The following is a 23,294-nucleotide window of genomic DNA, read 5'->3' as shown; positions in this document are numbered from 1 at the left end:
GCAGGCAGCATACTGTAGTGGAGGTGACTGTGTGGTGGGCAGGTAGTGAACCGCCTCTCGCCGCCCCCATTCATTCTCAATAGCAATCCTGCTTATACTGTTACGCACATAGCAGGCAGTTGTCTCTTGTCAGAACATCAGACGTGTTGACGACGGGTGCCTTCCTGCTGTGGTAGCATGTACAGTGCTGTGCAGAAGAGCTCATCTTCACCTTTTGTCTTCACCCTTCAAGAATGTCTCTGAAACACAAATCTGATGCAAGTGCTGGTGATACAGTAAAGAGAAAAACCATCACCATTGAAAATAAAGTAGAAATAATAAAAAGGTCAGAGAGAGGTGAAACTCCATCATTCATTGGCAGAGCACTTGGTTAAAGTTGGTCAAGAGTAGCATTTATTAAATTAATGTACCTGTTCCGACTTACATACAAATTCAACTTAAGAACAAACCTACAATCCCTATCTCGTACGTAACCCGGGGACTGCCTGTATTTGGAAAAACATCCTTATTTTCAGTTTTTGCTAACCTAAACTTTAAATGTAAATCTCTGGCAGTTTACTGCTTACTTTTTTCACCATTTTAGATCATTCATTGCATTTTCACCGATTAAATTTGAAGCAAAACTGGAAATACTGAGGTTATCTAAAACCGATAGCGTATCTATGTAACAAGAGATGGCCGCCAGTCCATCACGGGGCACACTGAGGGGCAATTCAGAGTTATCAGTTGGCCTAATCCGTGAAAGGGAAAACTTCCCCTCATTTTCTTTCTTCTGACAAAAATGAAACCTCTGCTGTTGGGCAGGTTATATTCCAGATGTGAGTGTGCAGTACAGAGGCTAACAGCAGGGTGTACTTTCAGTCTCCATGACAAATGAAAGAGACAGGAGAAACCCAACACAATGAACTCCCATCTGTAACTAGAGGACAGAAGCAAGAACAGAACAACAGCAATGCTCACAGTAACTTTAATGAGGCAATATATGGTAGTTTACAAAGATATGATAGAAAAAGGAAAAAAACAAAAACAAAATCTAAACAAATTACGCACCTGTTGGAAAGACTTTAACATACGGCCTTTACAGAGTGGCATGAAAGGAAAACAGGTGGACAAGCCACTTCACCGCCGTTGTGCTCCAGAAATCAGTTTTGTCCGGTTGCTGCGTTTCTGGAGTGTAGATGTCTGTAGTCGTTTTTGGTTGACTAGTTAATGTCAAAGTGAACGACATTGGTTGTATACACATGCCAGTCTGTTTCAAAATACGCTAAACCTGCCTATGAAAGATTCACTTGTGTCCAATTAACAGTTTAGTTTCTATTGCTATGGAGGAAAAGTCAAAACTGATATAAAGTAATATGGATAAGAGAGCACCTATTGGGCACATGTGTTCGCCTATAAAATTGTTAAACTTGCAGAACTGTAACTATAACGTGAACTCAAGCTAAACCCTGCACATAGTGGTTCAGTAAAGATGGCATTGAACCTGTGCAGGAGAGTTGCTGTTTCTGACACACAATAAAATGATAGAATGCCAGCAGGCCAGTCCAGAAAGACCCCAATTCTCTCATACGCAGGGTCTTTGATTTTAGTTTCCTTGTTATCGTGTCTCACACACCAACCTGAACCAGAACGACATAAACTCCAGGACATTTTGGTGCATCCGAAGCGACACTCGTTACCCTTTCCTTTCCTGCCAATTCCTTTACATGTGACTCCAATTTCAATGCAATTAGTTCCAGTCCACCGCACCTCCCAGTAACTGCGGCTCCCAGTCAGAGTCTCTCTGCACAGAACTTGGGGGAAACACTCAAATCTGTCAGGGTGATCTGGATAGGACATTTTCGACTCCGGTGTAACTTTCTTGTTTGTTTCAGACAGATGGAGGCTTGTGTGTACTGTGTTGGGGTCCAGGGTGAGCTGACAGTTGTCTGAATGGAGAGAAAAAGAAAAACGGTGAGGAAGTGTGTTCTACCATAGACACACAGCAGGCGACAATTTCACAAAGCACAAATCTAGATAGTCAGCCTTGTTGTACCCCACATAACTGCCACAATGTCACACACTCAAGTTGAGTGCAGTTTACTGGACACATGAGTAACATTTAGAAAACCATGACAAAAGATAAAACTATTTTTAAATATGCAATCAGCTTTCTTTCTCTTTCTTTCTAAATACAAGTATTCTCCTCTCTTTCTTTCTTTCTTTCTTTATACAAGTATTCCACAAGTATTCTCCTTTCTTTCTTTCTTTCTTTCTTTTTCTTTATGCAAGTATTCCACAAGTATTCTCCTTTCTTTTTTCTTTCTCTTTTTCTTTCTTTCTATATCCACTCAAATTCAGAGGTACTCCACTTGGAATGATTACTTGCGCAGGCAGCCAAAGCAGTAAACACTAAACAAACCATTCAGTGTGATCATCTGTCCTGAAAAGGAAATCAATAAGATGAAAGACAAGTCACAAATCAAACTGAAGGCTACTTACTTACTTCATTTAAAGTTACTACTCAGGTAAAGCATAAAATGACCAGTTGGCTAAAACCAGATATAAACTCTGTAATTAGGAATTTTGTTTTTCTCCTTTCTGGGTCTTAGGTTAAATGTCATGTTTGTCTTTTTTTTTTCTTTTTTCAGAACCATCCATCCACTCATTTTCTAAATCCACTTATCCAGAGCAGGGGTGCAGGGAAGCTGAATCCTAACCCAACAAGTATCGGGTGCAAGGCAGGAATTGTCTCTGGATAGGACGCCAGCCCCCTGCAGTGTGAACACAGACACACGCACACTAGGGCCGAATTAGCAGTACCAATCCACATCCAGTTAACCTGGGGTACAGGAATTTGGGGATGTGGGAGGGAAACCCATAAAAAATAAATTAAATTATGCCAGGATGGGGAGACATCACAAAATGTTAACTTTTTGTTTTCTTTTGTTCAAACACACACAAATCAACAAGTAACAACCACCAGGTCAAGAACATATGAGCAGAAAATGTCTAACTACACAAGAGGTTTTATTTTGGCTTCTTTTTATTATTTTGCATAATAACTGAAGTATAAATAAACTAAAACGGAAAAGGCTAGTGGAGTCTAGAATTGTGTTTTTCCTTAATGGTCACTCATTTAACAGAACTCGTACGCAAAAAAGGCTCAAAGAAATGCTCAGCAACAAAAAAGCTCTCTTTCCTGAGTAGGCTAAACAGTTTTGGAGTGCAAACTAAAACACTCTGGAACTTTTACTGCTGCAATATTGAAAACATCCTGACCAGATGCATCATGGTGTGGTTTAGCAACTTGTCTCGCCAGAATCACAAACTCCCCCAAAGGTCTGTCCTTACAACTGCGAAAATTGTTAGGTCTGACCTTCTACAGCTTCATGCCATCTACTCAAGCAGACGTCTAAAGAGAACTGAATCCATCGTCTCTGAAGACAACCATGTAGCTCATTCCCAATTTTCACTTCTGCCTTCTGGGAAATGTTACTGGAACCTTTACACTCTGTTCACCCACTTCTCCAGGGACAGCTTCTTCCCCACGGCCATAAGGTAACTGAACTCCCAGTAACCTCATCCTACCTGCCCTACACTATGTGCTGTACCCACCTGCTGGTTTATGTGGAACAGACTGTACATTTTTTTCTTTATAATTCTTAAGATTCTGGCAAAGTTTATGGTTCATGGCACATTGATGCCAGACTGAGACAGTAAGGTTACTAAAATTTGTCTTAATACTCTTTTACACACATAACCTATTTATTATTCTGTTTTCTTCTTTTCTTTCAGTGTTTTCATATGGTCACACTGGTGTCTTACTATCACCTTCTCAGGATGAATTATATTTACTTTAATTAACAAGACTTCAATTGTGTGTAGGTAGGTAAAAACATTTTAAATGAGATTGATTAATATTTGGGTATCTCTGACCTCAGTAGAAATCATAGCAAAGTAACTCAATAGTCAAAGTATTCACTGTGTCCCAATAAGATGCCCCTTTTATTTGATTTAGGCTTGGAAAGCAACGTCATTACACTCTTTTGCAGAGTAAAATCACTTGGTGTCAAACACTATGGAAGATATTCGTGCCAAAATGAAATGCAATCCAACATATTAACTACATTGCAATGAAATGCATATGCGCTGAATTTATGCACGGTTTTAATTTGTCATAATTAAAATCATATCAGCCAAATGATTGTTTGCTTTGCAATAAGGCACACAATCTTCATGTCAGTTCAAAATGCAATACAAAAGCGTATTACATTTTAATTTACGTCCATGGATCGTGTGTCATCACTTAAAGCAAAGCAAGCAAATTGCATTTCACTTAGTGGCTGGTCGTAGTAGTATACTGAATTTCAATTCAAGACAACACATTAATCAGACAAAACTGTGTAACGGTGCTACACGAAGGGGGACGTCTTAATGTGTTTTTGTGCCGAGTCACGTCTTTCGTAGTGTTGACCCATTTATGTAGTCTATAATCCGTCTGTGTACATGGAACCAACGGGGGAAGGAGAACGCTGCAGGACCGTGACCACTTAATAAGGTAATTTTCCTGTCTCCCCATCAAGTCCAACCGGGTTATTCCCTACTTAAACGTGAGGAGGTAAAGAAGAAAAGGAGACAGAGGGAGGGGAAAAGGAGGCAAACCAGAACACAATGCCGAAACGCATCACAAGAGACAGAGAAACGCCGATCTGGGTTGTCACATACCTTTCCACAGCTTGCTGCCCTCAATGCCAGACCTGTAACGATACCACCATTCTCACAAAACCCCAGGGTTCAGAACTATCACGACACGCCGAGGACGAAGGCGAGTGATTTATACGGTTTGGCGTTTTGTTATACCTCCTTTCATTAATATATTTCCTTTATTAACTTACCTACCTGTTTTATTTTTTGCCTATTTCATCACAGATTGGGGAAATAATTGGAAGAAATATGGCTTGTCTAAATCTAAGGCTCCCTCAGGTTGCCAGGCCACAGGTCTTGGCAGTGTAGTTTCTGGTCCGGACAATTGGGCCGGCCACTACAACTGAATGTAATCAAATGACCAATCAACTTAGAAAGGTGGAGCAAGGGGTGGCAACAGTTGGGGTATTTCTCTGTTCCGTCAGCAAGCAGACATTTGATTAATGCAGACTGATTCATCGAAAAAGTGAAGTATGTTTTACGTTTCACTAAAAAAGTTTACTGTTATGTTAAGCTTTGTAAATAATGGGTTATGCTTGCCTTATATCATCTTACTAGCTAACATAGCTGAAATACCTGGTGTTGCCCAAGAGGAAAATAAAGTTGATTTTTTTTTGTTTCAGAAAAACATCATTTACAAAAAAAAAAAAAACACAACTTTAAAAATAAATTAACAAACAATGAAGACTCACTAATGTGCTTGTCTTACAGTCTTGTATGTATGTTATCATCCAGCGGATGCTTGGAACCGGCCAACTCTATTTAATTTCAAAAGCAAACAGGTGGGCACGGTGGAGCTCAAACATAAAGAATGCTGGCACTCACCTCCAGTTCGCCCTCTGGTGGTCATTGCAAGTGTCAACTGGATGATACATGCATACAAGACCGCAAGATCACCCGCCACCCTACACAGAAGGGGGTGGGTTAAGGTTGATTTCACCCTACAGTATTTTTAGTCAAACAGTGAGAAACACGTGTACCAAGTTTCATGAAAATCACTTTAGCCGTTCGAAAGTGATGCTGGAACATACATACATACACACACACCGACTTATATATATATATATATATATATATATCTTCTGATAGTTCTGACTGATACATCAAGAAGTTTAGAGATAGATAGATAGATAGTGTAAGATATGGCCGGCCATGTACCCCGGCCAATACCTCCAGGCCGCCAGATGGAGCCCTCCTTGTAGCGTAGAGGTGCCCCAAATGCCAGCATGGAATTATGGACAGTGGTCTTTAAATGCACAGCCCTGCTGGTTACCATGGGGGCCGCCAGGAGTCGTTGCAGGAAGGCCCAGGGACTATTTTCCCTACACTCCGGAAGTACGTCCCACTCACATGGACAGAAGAAATGACGTGCTTCCGGGATGAAGAAAAGAGAAGTTTTTACCTGACCCGGAAGTGATAGAAAGTCACATAGACTGAGGGACAAACACTTCCGGGTCAAGGAGTATAAAGGACTCTGGGAGATCCCAGACAGACGAGCTGAGCTGGGTGGAAGGGTGGCAACGCGTCTGGGAGCTGGAGGATTGTATTATTGTGTATTATTGGTGATTTATATGAATATTGTGGTGGAGAGTGTGCTTTGTGCACATTATTATAAATAATAAATAATAATTGGACTTTTACCTGGTGTCTGGAGTCGTGGACAGGGGTTCAAGGGAGCGAGAGCGCCCCCTATCGTTCACAATAGATAGATAGATAGATAGATAGATAGATAGATAGATACTTTATTAATCCCAAGGAGAAATTCACATAGGTACTGACAACCCCATATGCAGGAATTTACACATCATATTTAGGGGAATACTTGTGAATGGAAAGCCCAGTTGATGGTCTACATAATCATAAGTTGCAGCTTTTTGGGACATAAACTTTTTAATGCATTCTACGGATGTTACTGTAGAAGTTAGAAATTCTTCTCCTTTTGCTGCTTCTATTAGACTGGTACAATCCAGCAACCAGGCGACACGGCAGAAAATGCAATCAACATTGCCAGCTTCCACCTACTCAATGAGACGTCAGATCCCTCCCCATTTGTCGTCTTCAGTACTAGCTGAACATTCGTGATTGCAACTCCTTTTAACTTGACTATTAACACCTCCATCCTTTCACACTGATTGGCTATTTGATTACATTCAATTTTGGTCTTGAATGCAAATGCAATGCACTCTGAGCAGCCACCAAGTGAAATGAAATATATTTGCTTTGCTTTTAGTTTTGACACATGATCTATGATATGAATTAAAATTCTATATGCTTTTGTATTGCATTTTAAACTGACATGACAGTTTCGCGTTAGAGTGAAAAACAATCAATGATTTCTTAATTATGACATGATTAAACAGTGCCAAAATGAAATGCACAGCATGTATATGAATTGTTTGGCAGTTAACATGTTAGACTGCATTTAATTTTGTTATGAATAATCTTCAATAAAACGTAGATAACAAATATGTTTTTTTCTGAAATACACACCAGCAGTTGAACAATGTTGCTTTGTTTCAACCTCAGCCTTAGTGAAATCTAGAAAGATGGGTTTAAACAGTCAGAACACAATTCAGTCAGTCATTATCAAACCTTCTTAATCCAATTCAGGGCCATGGGGTGGCTTGAGCCTATCCTGGCAGCACTGGATGCAAAGCAGGAAGCAGCATTGGACAGAGTGCCCATCAAATCTCAGGTTCAAATGCTGTTAAATAAACCAGCCACTTTTGCTCTCCAATCAAAATGATAATTGAAATAACTAGAAACAAAGAGAGCCTTTTTCAATTTTTCCGCATGTCATACATAACATACTATTGTCACAGCTACTTAAACCAATAGTCCTATCAGCATTGGGTCCCAAAACATGATACAAGCTTAACACAGCATCCCTTCAGACACAAACGGGCCAATCTGGGATGGCCAATTAACTTAACAAATGTGTCTTTGGGAATGTGTGAGGAAAACAAGAAAATCTGGAAGAGACCCATGTAGGGAGACAATGACCAGATGCAGGATCCATGAGGCAGCATTGCTAATCACCACACCACCACGTCTCCCTTTGTCAGCTCCCTGGGACTGAACTCAGTAGAGAGGGGAATTAAAGCACAGACACTTCAGTATTATAATATTTAGGCTCAATAAAAACAAACTGACTTACATTTTAAAAGAGCACTTCTCTTCACACTTTTGCTCATCACGTTCTCCAAGATGTAAGAGGGAGCTTAAAACACCAAGGATAGAAAAGCATAATGTAAGTTTCACTGGTACAGAAAACAAACATTTTGTCTCCCACCTTGGGGTAAGTTCATTCTTCCTTTTCCCCAGATCACCGGAACACGTAAAAACACACAACTCACTAAACTGACTGAGTTGTACAAGCTCCCAGCAGCTGGTCTCCTTCAGACTAGATATTAGTACATCAAGATCTTTCCTCAGATCATCAGGAAGGAAATCTTTGTCAACGTCAATACAGGATTGGACTTCATCTTCACATGGGACACATTTGGATGGAAACTTCTACATGAAGAGAGCAAAGGGAACACAAAAGGTTTTGTAAAAGACAATGACATGTGTGGTGAACTCTCGAGTTATTCAGAAGCATTGATGTTACCTGAAGGAAGTCAATGTGGTTGTCTGTCTTTGAGAGCTGTTCCAGCTCAGTGTCTTTCCCCTTCAGTTCTTCGATTTCCTTCTGTAGTTGCTTTATGCGATATTCATCCATTCCCACTTCTCCCTTCTCATACACTCTAATCATCTCGATCAACTCTAACCTCAGCCTCTCAATGGACTGAACCAGAAAAGTGAAGATCTTCTCATATTCTTTTATTTCTACCTTAGCAGAGTTCTGAAAAAAAGAGGAGCATAATACTGCTTAGTGACCATTTCTTTAAACAGTTAATAAAAAATAAGACATTGAATATCAGTGTTAATCAAGTTATAAATATTTTCTAGTTATCCATCCTTCAGTCCATTCCCTGGTAGCCTCAAGCACAAGTTGGTCATCAGCCCTAGGCTTATTTCCAGTTCCTCACCAGAAGTACTTGTGTACACATCCATACTCCATGATACTGCGTCCATTTAGAGTTAACACAATCTGCATGATTTTGAAAAGTGGGAGGAAGCCAGAGATCATTGCATTGTTGATTTCAACATTCATGTCAATCTGTCCTTCTGTGGGTTTAATCTGACATTTGGTAATTGTTTGATTTCTGGTCAACATCATTTTCCCTGCCTACGGATTTTCATTTGACGATTTCTTTCCCCTTTTTTGAAGGGTCATTACCAGATTTTTTTCAGCTCTCCTCCAATACAAGCTTCACGCCTGTCCACACTCCACTAACCTTTTGGTTTACTGACTGCACAGGATGATCTCTGACTGACTAAGATCAGCCCATCACACATTATGGATCGGACTGTCCCTTTTCTACATTTAAATGAATACTTCATCCAAAAGTTATTTTTTATGTAACTTACCCATATACTTTGCAGTGGTGACTAAGGGGGGGTGACTAAGGGTTGGGGGGGCTCTCGCACTAACTCCTGTTACATAATCCACATGTCCATTACCCGTTCATTATGCTCAAAATGTTTGCAAACCACCTGCTGGTTTTCTGAAGACCAAAGTCCAAAAGTCAATGCCATTAGGCTGAAATAACAATACACTATTTTATCAAAAAAAAAAAAGCAGGCATTATTGCCATTCTTAATATCACGACTGGATAATACACATATGAATCATGCACCACAACTAAAGTGAGATGTTTTTTTCTTTTTTCCGTCATTTGAAAGACTAGTCGCTATTGCCATCAGTTATACCATAAACTTCTTTTTCTCCATTCTGCATGAAAACCTGAGATTAAACATTCATCACGGCTGCCACTACAAAGCTCTGGGGGTGAGTAACATTAAAAAAAAATATTTTTTTTTTTGGGTGAAATACTCCTTTATTTCCATAAAGGAATAAGTAAGCTCCACAAAGTTTTAAGACTTCATGTTCAGAGACTTGAAAAGCAATGCAGATATTTTTTTATTGGGGGAGTGGTGGCTCCGAGGCTAGGGATCTGCACTGGCAATTGAAAAGGTTGCCGGTTCGAATCCTGTAAATGCCAAAAAAGACTCTGCTTTGTTGAGTCCTTAAGCAAGGCCCTTAACCTACAATTGCTAAGCGCTTTGAGTAGTGAGAAAAACGCTATATAAATGTAAAGAATTATCCATCCATCCATTTTCCAACCTGCTGAATCCGAACAAGGGTCACGGGGGGCAGGAACCAATCCCAGGCAGGGTGCCAACCCACCGCAGGACACACACACCCACACACCAAGCACACACTTGGGCCAATGTAGAATCACCAATCCACCTAGCCTGCATGTCTTTGGACTGTGGGAGGAAACCGGAGCGCCCTGAGGAAACCCACCAGAAACGGGGAGAACATGCAAACTCCACGCAGGGAGGACCCGGAAAATGAACCCAGGTCTCCTAACTGAGAGGCAGCAGCGCTAGCACTGCGCCACTGTGCCGCCCCACAAAGAACTATTAAAGAATTATTATTAATGTTTCCAAAAATGTAGTACACTGATTTCCTTTTATAACCTCCATCCCAACGTTTATGCTCATTTCACCAAGGGGGGACTCCACAGACACTAATTGGTCTTAAGTAATCTTAAAAAAGAAAATCTGGACTGCAAAAGGTTGAGAGACAATATCTTCGAGCCGGCCCTAGACAATTTTGGGCCCGAAGCAAACTGATACCGACCCCTGCAGCTAGGGGGTCCGGGGCAGAGCCTCGGCCGCCAAGTGATTTCCTGCATTCTGAGCTGCAGAAATGCGTTTTCCCGGCATCTACAACCATCACTTTTTGACGATTTCTGTTTGACACTGACAACCGTAACACACTGACAGGAGCCAAATTTGCAGGCTGTCATCGAAGACTGTCATACAAGGCCCTGAGTGAAGGGTATGAGTGATGGAGGTCGGAGTGGGCCCACATAAATGTCTTTAATGATGATATATTAACAGAAAGCTACATTTTAGCCAGCTTTTGCTGTTTCCACCAGGCAGCACGTGGAGGTAAATAGCAAGGCAAGACAATAACAAGACGTTTTTTTCTAACAAAATGGAAATATATTGATATGAAGGAAAGTGATGGTTTTACGAAGAGAAGGGCCCCTTTTATGCTCTGTCGAGAATGCAGTGAGGCAGAGAGACCCTGACTGAAGCGTAAGTGGCTGCCTACTGAGGACAGAGGCACAGATGAGCCGTGGAGGCGGCAACAGGCGCGCGGGCCTGAGTGAAGCGTAATGAAGACTGGAGTGCCGAGTGGAGTTGTCCACGTGGAGTAATTAGGTGATGGAATATGTTGCCCGTGAATTATATATATAAATAAATTAGTAACAGAGGTTGGAGTGAAGGAGTCTGTTGCTCCATTGGGCTCTCCGCAGCAGCATCATATCACAAGAAAAAAAAATAACCTTGGGCACAGTGGGCCCCCTCCAGCTGTGAGCCCGAAGCAGTCGCTTCGTTTGCTTCGCCCTAAGGCCGTGCCACGGGTGTTGACCTCTGATCCTGGAGGGCCACAGTCGCTGAAGGTTTTCATTCTGATCATCTTCTTAATTAGAGACCAGTTTTTGCTGCTAATTAACTTTTTGCCTCAGTTTTAATTAACTGCACTCAGGCCCCATAGTTGTTTCTTTTTCCTTAATTAGTAGTCAAACAATAATGAGACACAAAACAAGCCAACACAAGACCAGCTCAACTGTGCCCATCACCAAATATCTGAAAATAAAGAAAGGTGCAGGTGTCAGTAAGGCTGATCTCTCAGGTCACCAAGATACTTTGATGGTGTTCTTAGAAAAGAGAAAGTCAACAGTTTTGAAAATGTCTGCTGTGGCAGAATGAGAGCAGCAACAAGCCATGCACTTAAATAATGGTTTAATTAACAGCAAGAATTGGCTTCTCATTAAGAGAATTGGTTGGAGTTTGACATCCCAGTTTAGCTGGTCAACTGTTGCTTGTTTCACATCTCATTTCTGTTTGGCTGTCATTTAATGAAGAAAAGAATCAATTCCAAGGACTCAATCCTTAAAAACAGGTCTTTTAAAATGAAGGGAAAAGACGTTAATTAGCAGTGAAAACGGGTCACTGATTAAGAAAAGGGTTAGAAGGCCAGGGGCCTCATGTATAACACCGTGCGTAGAACTCGTACTATAACATGGCGTAAGCACAAAAGCCGAAATGTGCTTACGCACAGAAAATTCCAGATGCAGGAATCTTTGCGTACTCCATGTTCTTCCGCTACATAAATCCCGATCAGCGTGAAAAGTAATGCTTGTGCACGCGCATTATGTAACGCCCTAACTCCTCCCAGAATTATGCCTCTTTGAATATGCAAATGAATATAAATCGCCCTTAAGCTCAGACAATGGGAAAAGCATGGGGGAAAATATAAGAATTTCAGAGAATAGCAAGTGGAGGCAAAGGAAAAACATACTATTTGTTCAAATAAGCAGTGGTATAATCAACAAAAGGAAGTTGATCGAGTGACATAGCGTGTTGGAGAAACTTGAAAGCTCACATTCACAAAATCGCACAGTGCTGGAAATAAAAAAGAAGTTACATATCAAAGTCGCCGTGAAAAGGCGAGTTGTAGCCCACTGTCTGAGTGTCATATGAAAGCTTATTAGGGTACAGAGAAAAAAAGGCACACAGTGGGGAAAAAGCACGAAATGTCAACTTCAATCTCGACATTTCCACTTTAATCACATAGTTTATTTTTTCATTAAAGAAGAACATCATAAACTTCATATTAAAATAGTTTAATTAACCAGGTTCTCAAATCACATCGTAATTAAAGTAGCACGTTAAATGCTTTGTTTTGTATGTGATCTTCTATGTGCCTATGTGTGTGAATCACTACTTGCTTCTTAAACCGGCTCTCTTCCTCCAACTGGACACAGAATCCATTACATTTGTGATATTATAGCTCTCTGAATAACTAAAATACTGAGATGTATACGTGATATCATTTTTATGATGATAGGAGTTAAAGCACGTTATTAAACATGAGTTTCACAACACAGTGATTATGTGCGACCTTCGATGAAATAATTTATTGCAGCAGTACTCAGGGGCGGCTCTAGGCTTGTGGTGGCACTGGGCAGAGGAAGAATCGGTGGCTCCTTCGCCCGCCAATATCAGTAAGGTATCTTATGCACGGTGGATGGCCACGTCCGTTGCAGACACAGCATAGCCGCCTCGTGCTCATGACACAAGCATTTAACTTTTGCCGAAATTTGTCACTGCGTTTTTAGCTGTGTTGTTATTTTCGCTTTCTGTTTTATATTCAATTTATATTGGCGTAGCCGCCACTGCTTTTCTTTCCTCAAATACCCAATCACCACACAATCAGCTCTGTAATAGAAGTTAAGCCATCTGTAAGCTTAGAGCGCCGATTCTTCAAAACGTTTAAGGAACATTGAAATATCTTCGTAGTACATGTTTAATTATTCTATCCTTCACGACACTCCCAGTGAAGAATATAGATTATTTAAATGAAGTTAGTTTTATCTGTATTATATAACATATTTTGCTGCATTTCACCTTAAAAATTATATCATCATCATATGTAAATACGCGCTTTACAAAGTGGCTCAGGTTGTGCGATATTATAACTGTAGTGCAAGTTTACAGTGGGGTGATTGTACTTATAAGTACAAACCGTTCTACAAGGAGCAATTGATTGAGTGCGTTTATAGTTCTTGGGATGAAACTGTTTCTGAACCGCAAGGTTTGTACACGAAAGGCTTTGAAACGTTTTGCTTTGGCTGAGACAGCGTGTGCTTGATGCTGTATACCGATAATTCTCTTTCCGATCAGCTGCTGCTGTGATTCACACTCAGATACAGTGATATAAATACTCCGAGTGGTGCAGTGAGAGAAATATGGAAAAAGATGATCCGCTGTGGCAACTCCTAATGGGAGGAGCTGAAAGAAGAAGAAGAAGAAGAAGAAGAAGTGAGAGTAACAACGCTAAAGCAGTTATGGTATTTGGAATACTATGGCTATTCCCTGGACCATTATATTGTTACAAGTTAATTACAATCAGATGCATTACACTAATAAACAATATGCGGTTAGTTTCAGTGTATTTATAAAGCCGCGTCAGGAAAATAAGGTGTAATCACACAAGAACAGTAGCACTGCTTTGACGCTGGGTGCCGCCAGTCTGCAAAACCGAGCGGAGAACTTGTGTACGACAAGGTATGAGGTACCGTGGAAAAGTGCGTGGCTTTACACCAAGTGTAGGTTTTATACATCGCGATTTGAACGTGGAAAAGTTCTTACGCAACATTTCTGTGCGTACGCATCGTTTATACATGAGGCCCCAGGAATTCAACACCCCTGTCTTAGAGGGAGCACTAATTAACTGACACATTTAATTCTGTAAGGCTGATCATTGGGATAAAAAGTCCCAATGGTCTTCATCAAAACTGTCAACTAAACCCTCACCTAGTCATATTTTGTTTCATGTGTCCCAGCACCAGTCTCTTAACACATTTGGTCATAATGGAGTTAGTGCCAAAGATCTTTTAGTCATTCACACTGTCCACCACACATCTGTGCTTTCTTTAGCACAGAGATAATTGTTGCAATTTAAAGCATTCATACACCACAGAGTTAAAGATTATCAGTGAAAATGTCACCCAATAAGTCACTAGAGGTTTTTTAACCAGAGAGGGATGGAGTATGTATAGTCATATAAGATGTATCAACACAAAAATGGCAAAAAAAGGAGCGCCAACGACCTGAAAATTAACAAAACGCCTGCCCAGAACTTCACGGTTCAGCCTCAGAAACTCAACTCAACCCAAAATGAGGCTCCGACTAAATTTTCATTAGGCCAATGGAGAGATGGGAAAAATATAAAATAAGCAAAATCAAAGCATATATGAAAGAGTCCAAAAAACTGGTGATGCAAGCACAAAAGGAGCAAAAATAGGTCTTTGCCTAAAAAGCCAATAACTAATTCAAACACAATCAAGAAACCCAATCCTGATACCTTGCCTTTAATGCAAGTCCCAAAACCAAGACAGACCTCCAGCTACATAAATTTGGTGGCTTGACCTCCTTGGTCTCCACTTTAAGGAGAAAGGGCAGATAAGTTTGGATGTCTTAGTTTTGCTTATCTATAAATGTCTACATGTGGAACTGTGTGTCTCTGTCCATCCGGCCCGGAAGTGAGAGGTGGAGTCGGGGAAAGGTCTCCACCTTCCAGGATACACAAGCGATGCTAGCACATCCGTAAAACAAACCTCCAAAAGAAACATTCACTCGCTTAGTGGCTAGTAGCAGCAGTAGCAAGACGAGCACATCGGCAACCGCTGTACGTTTAACTTTTCCTCCAGCCGCTAATACAGAAGCGAGGCGAGCATGCTGGCAAAACGAAAACTCCGAGGAAACTTTCAACTACCTGACATCTCGATATTTCAATTTTTTTTTCCCCGACGATTTCAATAGTTTCGAAGACCCTGTGCTGTTTGTACAGCTAGTATTAATATAATAAAAAATGGCATTCTTTAAATTAATTAAAATCTACTATATAATAAAATATTAAGGTTTCTCTGTGTGTGTGGTCTGGATGATGTGATCGAAAAGGAAAATGCGAGTGTGAGATGCACAAGGAGGAATGAAGGCATAGGACACACACCGAGAGTCGCCTTCGAAGATGGGAAGTACAATACTGGATAGGAGGCAAGAATGGCGCCACAAGAATAACGACAGAGTCTGAGGAGGAGGCTTTGAAGGAACGTGTTAAAGAGGGACCACCGGGCAAGAGAGGTTCCAACACACATTGATATGGAGAAAAGGCACTGATGGTATATATGTAAAGGGCAAGAGATATGTACTCTAATTACCAGTCTTTAATCGGTACCGTAGCTATTAATCAATAAAAATGATAATAATAATAAAAACTATAATATAAAACAAATCCAAACAGAAAAAACAGAATTAATAACTAATATTCATAATGTTTAAATAATAATTCTAAAATAAATGTGAGCCAGGGCAACAACCCTGGAAGTACCATAACAAAGGTGTTCAAAGTAGAGATGGACAGCATTTGGTTTATCTGTGAGGGATACTGGATTTGGCTTTAGTTTGAAGTCTCTAAGTTCCTGTACATCCTGTGCCATAAAATCAATACCGCTGCTAACCTTTACTTCACCTCCATATTCAGCTTTAATTGATATCCTCAGATGCATTTCTTGTGTGTTTCTGTATCACCAAACTAAATGTTGAATGTCACTGTTCACATTCATGTGTACTTTTTCCAGGTATTTTTCTAATTGACATGCTCTAATATAAAGTGCTGACAACATTAATTGTAGTGCAACATTACAAAAACCAAAGGCTTTTCGAAAATAATATTTTCTTACATGCATGTAAGATTAACTTACTTTTATTCTTTTGACTTTCATTATTAATTTCTCCAGGTCCTTCATTCTCTCCTGAGTTTTCTGTTTCAGGTCTTTCTTTGTACTCTCCAGTTGCAACTGTGGAGGAGACAGAACAAATCAGGGGAGTGTCAACAGAATTCACTAAATCAGGGGAGTGTCAACAGAATTCACTAAATCAGGGGAGTGTCAACAGAATTCACTAAATCAGGGGAGTCTAAACAGAACCAGTGACTTGGTGAAGCAAAATAATTTCTGTTAAACTCACATTCACTAACTCTGTCCTGATGCTTTATCATGGAAACACCACGATCTGTCCAAATTTGGACACCTGCACTGTTGTAACTGCGGATGGCCAGCTGTATGGAGGAATATTTCGGACAAAATTAAATAAATAAATGCGCAAATAAATAAAAGTACTGCGAAATGTGAGCATAAATAAACAACTGTGTCATGAAATGAGTGTCTAAATAAATATATATGCCGTGAAATGAAAGCATAAATAAATAAATGTGTCACGAAATATGTTTTTTTGTTGCTTATTTATTTATTTAATTTTGTCCGTAACACTCCTCCAAACCATCATGACATACGACTTGAAATAAAATTAACTGTCACTTTCATTCGTCAAAGTTGAGAGGGTGGGCTCTAACACACCCTCTAGTTACTGATTGGTGAATCGATAGCACAACAGTTAATTAGAAAACTGCTTACTACTGTCTATGAAATGGATTCTGCCGAAGATATTACGTATTTCAGAGAGAGAATTGAAAATGTATCGGAAGAAGGTTTACCAGTACGACCGATTACAGATCTATATGGTGTGTCGGAGAAGACGATCACAAGGCGAATGAGCCAGCTTGATATACGGCTGTATTAGTTTAGGTACTTTGACATGGAATGCCCAAAGCAGCACCAACTAATATTTTGAACTGAGTATTTGACTCTTGTTTTACGAGTATAAAGTCAGGTGCATATTCGCAGCTTCTTTTTCAAACAACTTTACAACTCTGATCAGTGGCAAACATTGTAACAACATGGCAATTTCTTCCGATAAATCTTCAATTCTCTCTCTGAAATACGTAATATCTTTGGCAGAATCCATTTCATCGGCAGTAGTAAGCATTTTTCTAATTAATTCTTGTGCTCTCGATTCATCAATCAATAACCAGAGGGTGTGTTAGAGCCCACCCTCTCAACTTTGACGAGTGAAAGTGACAGTTTTATTTCAAGTCGTATTTCATGATGGTTTGGAGGAGTGTTACGGACAAAATTAAATAAATAAGTAAGCAACAAAAAATATATATATATATATATTTCGTGACACATTTATTTATTTATGCTCTCATTTCACGACATATTTATTTATTTAGGCACTCATTTCATGACATTTATTTATTTATGCTCACATTTCACAGTACTTTTATTTATTTGCGCATTTATTTGTTTATTTAATTTTGTCCGAAATATTCCTCCATACAGCTGCAGATCTGTGATGTTTGGATTACAAAGACCCTGAGAAGCAGCTCCTTTACGCCGTGAGGAAACAGAACTACACTCGTGTGTTTGGACACTGCCTCTCCATGCACTGCAAGCACCGTGCTTCTTCTTCTTCTTCTCATTCTGCACCCTGTGATGCCCCAGTGCCCACAGCCATGGGCACAACCCTCAGTTTAGGGACATCGATGGTCATGACAGAGATGGACTAGGGGAAGTGAACAGATGAGCAAGAAGATTTTATACTCAAAGGCATAGCAGAAAATGTTTTAAGACTATAAAAATTAAAAGTGTTCCAAAAGTGCAACGCTAAGCAGCCACATTTCGATAAATATTTGAGTAAATAAATTATTCAAATCTGTCCCATAAAAACAAATCAGGGACCTTGGGTGCTCAGATAAACAGAGAATACATAAATCACAGTTCTCCTGTAATACATATTCCCTCTTCAGGACATTCTTAAAAATTCACTCCACGGGTCCCACCACAGGAGAAAAGAAAGTAAGGGAGGACAAAGTGGAGATGGATAAAGTAAAAAGAAGATTTGAAGGAAAAGGGTCAGACTGAGGAGGTGAAGGACCGAGCTGTATGGAGAACGTTGGTCAGGCACATCGACCCCACACAGAAGTGGGAAAATATGAAGAGGAAGAAGACGGCAACTTGCTGTAATTGTACCTGTCTATACATAAATGCGGGTAAACAGCAAACACCTGTGGACACACAGGCACACAAAAACAGAATCGCATAACACCAGTCTTAGCTTCTCTTCACTGGCTTCCTGTTCGCTATAGGGTTTAGTTTAAAAATATACTATTTTGTTTTTAAGTCCCTAAATAGTTTAACCCCCTTTTATCTTTCTGACCTCTTACAACCTTACTCTCCATCATCACTGAGTGACTGCAAACAAGAAATTAAAACGTTTGCTGCTTGGATGAAAAGCAATGACATATTTACAGAACATAACAAGGAGTAGAGACATTGCTAACAAAGATTAGGATAGTTAAGGCTATGGTCTTTCAGTTAGTAAAATACAGCGGCGAAAAACAACACCATAAAACAAGGCTATGCATAGAAATAAAATCGATGCCTTTGAATTATGGCGTTAGAGAAACTCTTTGAAAGCTCCCTGGACTTCACAAAGGTCTAATGAGTCCATACTTAAAGAAACACACCCAGATTATTCCTTGGAAGGGCTCATCCTGAAACTAAAGCTTCAATATTTCGGCCACATAATACGAAATCGAACTCTCACTGGAAAAGATCTTGAAGTTGGGTAAACATGAGGGTAAAAGGAGAAAGGGGCGGTAGTGGTTAAGATGGTTGGACAGTATTTGTGAGGCCACGATTATGACCATACAACAAGTTAAAGACGCTGTAGCTGATAGAGACGTATGGCGTGCTAAAAGTCCATAAGATCACAAAGAGTCGGACTCGACTAAACAATCGAAGAGAAAAATAAAACTGACATGACTTGACTTCACAGTAGGGACTTTAATTGTATCTAGCATCATAAAAGTCATGTTTACTAGAAATGAGAAGAGACTTATTAAGAAGTCAGTGCAAATTTCTCAGATTGTTTGGAAATGCAACAGCATTATGAAAAGAGCCTGTGGGATAATCCATGTTGACCGGTTTTGTCAATGATAAAAGCCTAGCTATGATTACGGCAGAAAGCATTTTTATTTTGAAGGAAAAAAGTTTATATTATACTGCATAATTAATAATACAAAGATATGACTACAAATATTAACCGTATCAGTTTTGACTGAGGAAGCACCAGTTGTACTTTCAATGGATGCTTTTCTTGGAAAGAAAACACTCTTGCTTACAAACTTAGCTCACAGCAAAGGCTCCGAATACTTGACGACAATATGATATTTCAGGTGTTTATTTTTTGTATCGTTAGTAAGGCACCTACGGTCCATAGTGCCTGGCCAGTCTCCTGGGGCTGTACGGCTGCTGCGTGTCAACATCGGCTGAAGATGAAATACGCTAAATAAAAATATGAACTTGTATAACTATATCTTGATAAGAAGCTTATTTACAACATTAAAATATTCAAAGTCATTACCTCTTTCTCGGCTCTTTCTACATCAGGGTTCACCGTGTCGTGCGCCCTGTGCTCCGTCATCCCGCATATTAAGCAGATGCACGTCTGATCAGTTCTGCAGAAGATTTCCAGCACTTTTTGATGCTTCAAACACACTCTTTGGTCGAGGTTTCCAGTCGGCTTTTCCAGTTTGTGTCTCTTTAAAGCCTGAAACTTCTTGTGCGGCTGGAGGTGCTTCTCGCAATAGTTGGCCATGCAGGTCACACAGGTCTTGGTCGCAGCCCCTCGGCTACTCCCGATACAGAAATCACAAAGCACGTCGTCAGGTCCTCCGTACGTCTGAAGAAGAGAAGAACCGACTGCTGATTCTTTTAACTGCTCTGTTAATTCAGCAAGCAACGCATTTCTGTTGAGCAAGGGCCTTCGATTAAACTCCATTCTGCACTGAGGACATCTATGACGCCCCGATGCGTCTCCCCGATCCCATAAATTCTTAATGCAGTCCATGCAGTAGTTGTGCCCGCACGGGATAGTGACCGGGTCCTTCAGCATATCCAGACACACCGAGCAGGTGAGCTGATCGGGAGACATGGAATATTTAGCTTCTGCCATTTCAGCATTTGGATCTAGAAAATAACTGAGACCAAGTCCGCAGTCCGGCAGGGACTCCCACTTCAAAGGACGTTCACGTCAGTTTTAAATGAGAAACGCAAAGTTAAAGTTAGCACGTGCACGCAATACAATTCGGAAACGAAGGAAAATTATTTTCAGTGTCCTCAACAGTCACTTCCTGAAATCTGAGGAGTAGAGTAAGCTGTCAACGCAGTTAAATGGCTATCTATCTGTGAACCGATCTTGAACAGTTCTATCGAAATAAGCTATTTATCGAGCTGTGCCTCTAGTGATTACTGCGCGTGCTCACATCGCAATTACGTCACGTTTCCTTGTGTTTTTTAGTAACACGCCCATCGAATCTTGCGGCATGATTAACTAGCGGGCTGTTTGACATCTTGTCTGGAGTTTTTGCTCATCTATCTGCGCGCTTGATGGAGCCCGTTAACGGTTTACCTGCAGTCTGTGACCCAACCTTCTTCTATTTCCTGAAGTTTGGTATCGTGTGCTGTTTCGCTCTGGTTATGTAATTGCGACATGTTTTCTCTAACGTTTATAATTGCTAGTAACGTAGAGAAAAGCCAAGCAGAATGACACCTTTTATTGGCTGACTAAAAAGATTACAATATGCAAGCTTTCAAGGCAACTCAGGCCCCCTCTTCAGGCAAGATGTAATGTTATCGAAGTTACTTTATCATTCTTTTTTTTTTCTTTTTGTTTTTGATTTTGTTGTATTGCCCACATAGTAAAACCTTAATTATAGCTGACTTGCTACATGCATGTATCTGTACACTTTCTAATTCCTTCTTACTTAATTTCATTCTTGCACACAATTACTTTTCTCTTTATTGTGTGGGTAGATTTAATGAAGTGGCCACAGGGTGTAAGGGCTCATTTAATGTGAACATTTCTACTGTTATCCACCAGTTTGCATTGTTGTTTGCTTACTTGCTGGATATTTTTATACCTGAATGTATTGCTACAGAGGTATTACAGTTAAGTCCCGAAGTACCCCGTGGGTGCAGATTTTTCATACTAAATAGTCTTTTTTTCCCCTCTACACTTAACTGTTTAATTGATGCAACAGCATGAGGGTTAGAAGTAAAAAATGCATGGTGTTTGCACAGTTAATTGCATCCAAAAACTTTTAATTAAAGGGAATCCTATATAAAAGCGGTCGGGATTGTTCTTCCGTCCCGTGAGTGCCACGCAGGCGCGGAGTTTCACACACGCCCCCTCCATTTTGCAATGCACAATGGGATTTGTAGTTTCGTTTTTCCAGGTAAAAGATGATTTTCTACTCCAGACTGTGCGATATCTTCTTCTTCTTTCTTACTATATAAAAGCGGTCGGGATTGTCCTTCCGTCACGTGACTGGAAAGCGTAGCGGTATTCCGCCTATCACAGACTTACTACTTGCAGCTTGCGGTACAAAGCGACATGATGTGAGCAGAGTTCTGGTGCTCCCATCGTTCACTTGCTTTTGTGCGCGATGCGCTGGAAAAATAGACAAAATTATGTCTCTGGAAATAATTAATGTTGATGGAGTACAAATGCCTCACCACGTAGTAAATATCAGGGGGGTTCAAAAGGGCGACCTCAATATAGAAAAAAAGTTTACAATTTCATCACAAAAATAACAGAAACTACGAGTATTAAAGTAATACCGCTCAAATGCAATATAACCAAATTAATGAGTTTGTATAAAATATCAAATTGATTTACATATTGAATTGCCTTAACAGCATTATAGGTCCACGAGCAAAGTGTTTCTCTGGGGCCCCTGTTTTAATAGCAAAACAGAAACATACTTGGGCATAAGAAACATTGTGAGCCCCTGGCACCCAGCCAGTGCCCATTGTGCCCATACGTTAAGACAGTGGTTCTCAAACTGTGGGGTGGGCCCCCCTAGGGCGGCACGAAGTAACAAAAAGGGGGTGTGAACATGTGAAAAAAAGAAAACAAGAATCAAAAATATGAAAAATACATCTATTGAAACCAAAGCAAATTAACTTAAACTACATTCTGATACTAGAAAAATAAATATAGAGTTAGATAAATGTCAATAAAAGTTAAGTAGGTATAATAAAATATGCATCTATGATATATCATTAATTAAAAAAGAACAAATTGGTATTAGTGAACTCCTTTAAAAAAAACTTAGAGGGGCGCGATTAAAACTGTTATGAAAACTCGGGTCGCAAATACTTAAAGGTTGAGAAATGCTGCGTTAAGACGGCCCTGCACTGCTAGGACAGAAGATACTTCACATGGATGGAGAGAATTAAGCAATAAATGAATAATAGTTTAACAGGTTTGTTACAGTTAATCTTAGAGAGATTAATGTTAATGTTAAAATTCATGTGTTTGCTTAATTTGAATAGAATGAAAGTTTCACCTAGTTTTTTTTAGATAATGGTATAATCTTTTAGCCCCTGTAAGCTAACATGTAATGGGACTTTCTCAGCTGTATCTGTAATAACAGAATGTTAATTAGCCATTTTTGAACACGTCCTGTCTGATAGACGAGTGGACTGTTAGATTAGCTTAAAAATAAAACGATGGCATAAACTTTTCTGACCATTTTATCAACATATCAATGTATGTCCTGCAGGATTAGAATTTAAAGTAATGTAGCAAGATACCTAAGCCTTAAACATCTTATACAAGAACTTTTCCTTTTTTTGTAATATCAATTTTCTTTTTATTTTTGTGTGAAACTGGCATAGACCACCTTATGAGTGGTTGTAATAAAAAATAAATAAATTCCACATGCATCAGAAAGACTATTATGGACATAAATAAGCACAAATATGCCATACATATTTTATATGTATATTTAGACTGAAGTACACCATGTTGCTGAATCAAATATATTTAACTCAGTTCCACAAAAAAAATACAAGTGATGCATGGAAATATTTATTTTGCATAATATAAAAAATTGAAAAATATGGATCAACATACATCTAACCATTAATCTTCAGTAAAAAGACTCT

At 39.7% G+C, this 23,294-nt stretch overlaps 1 protein-coding gene across 1 annotated transcript; it reads right to left on the bottom strand.

Annotated features, from left to right (window-relative positions):
- Positions 1-980: 980 nt before the first annotated feature.
- On the bottom strand, positions 981-20,584 carry LOC120536883 (tripartite motif-containing protein 16-like). Its single transcript, XM_039765421.1, has 6 exons — positions 19,705-20,584; positions 16,140-16,235; positions 8,297-8,530; positions 8,043-8,202; positions 7,844-7,906; positions 981-1,928 (listed from the first exon to the last, which is right to left on the bottom strand). Exons 1-6 carry the CDS (start codon positions 20,293-20,295, stop codon positions 1,393-1,395), a joined length of 1,680 nt encoding a protein of 559 aa, XP_039621355.1. The 5' UTR covers positions 20,296-20,584; the 3' UTR covers positions 981-1,392.
- Positions 20,585-23,294: the final 2,710 nt, after the last annotated feature.

Source organism: Polypterus senegalus, chromosome 10 (genome assembly GCF_016835505.1).
Source record: "Polypterus senegalus isolate Bchr_013 chromosome 10, ASM1683550v1, whole genome shotgun sequence".
NCBI classification, from domain to species: domain Eukaryota; kingdom Metazoa; phylum Chordata; class Cladistia; order Polypteriformes; family Polypteridae; genus Polypterus; species Polypterus senegalus.
This window is presented reverse-complemented; position numbering and strand designations above follow the sequence as displayed.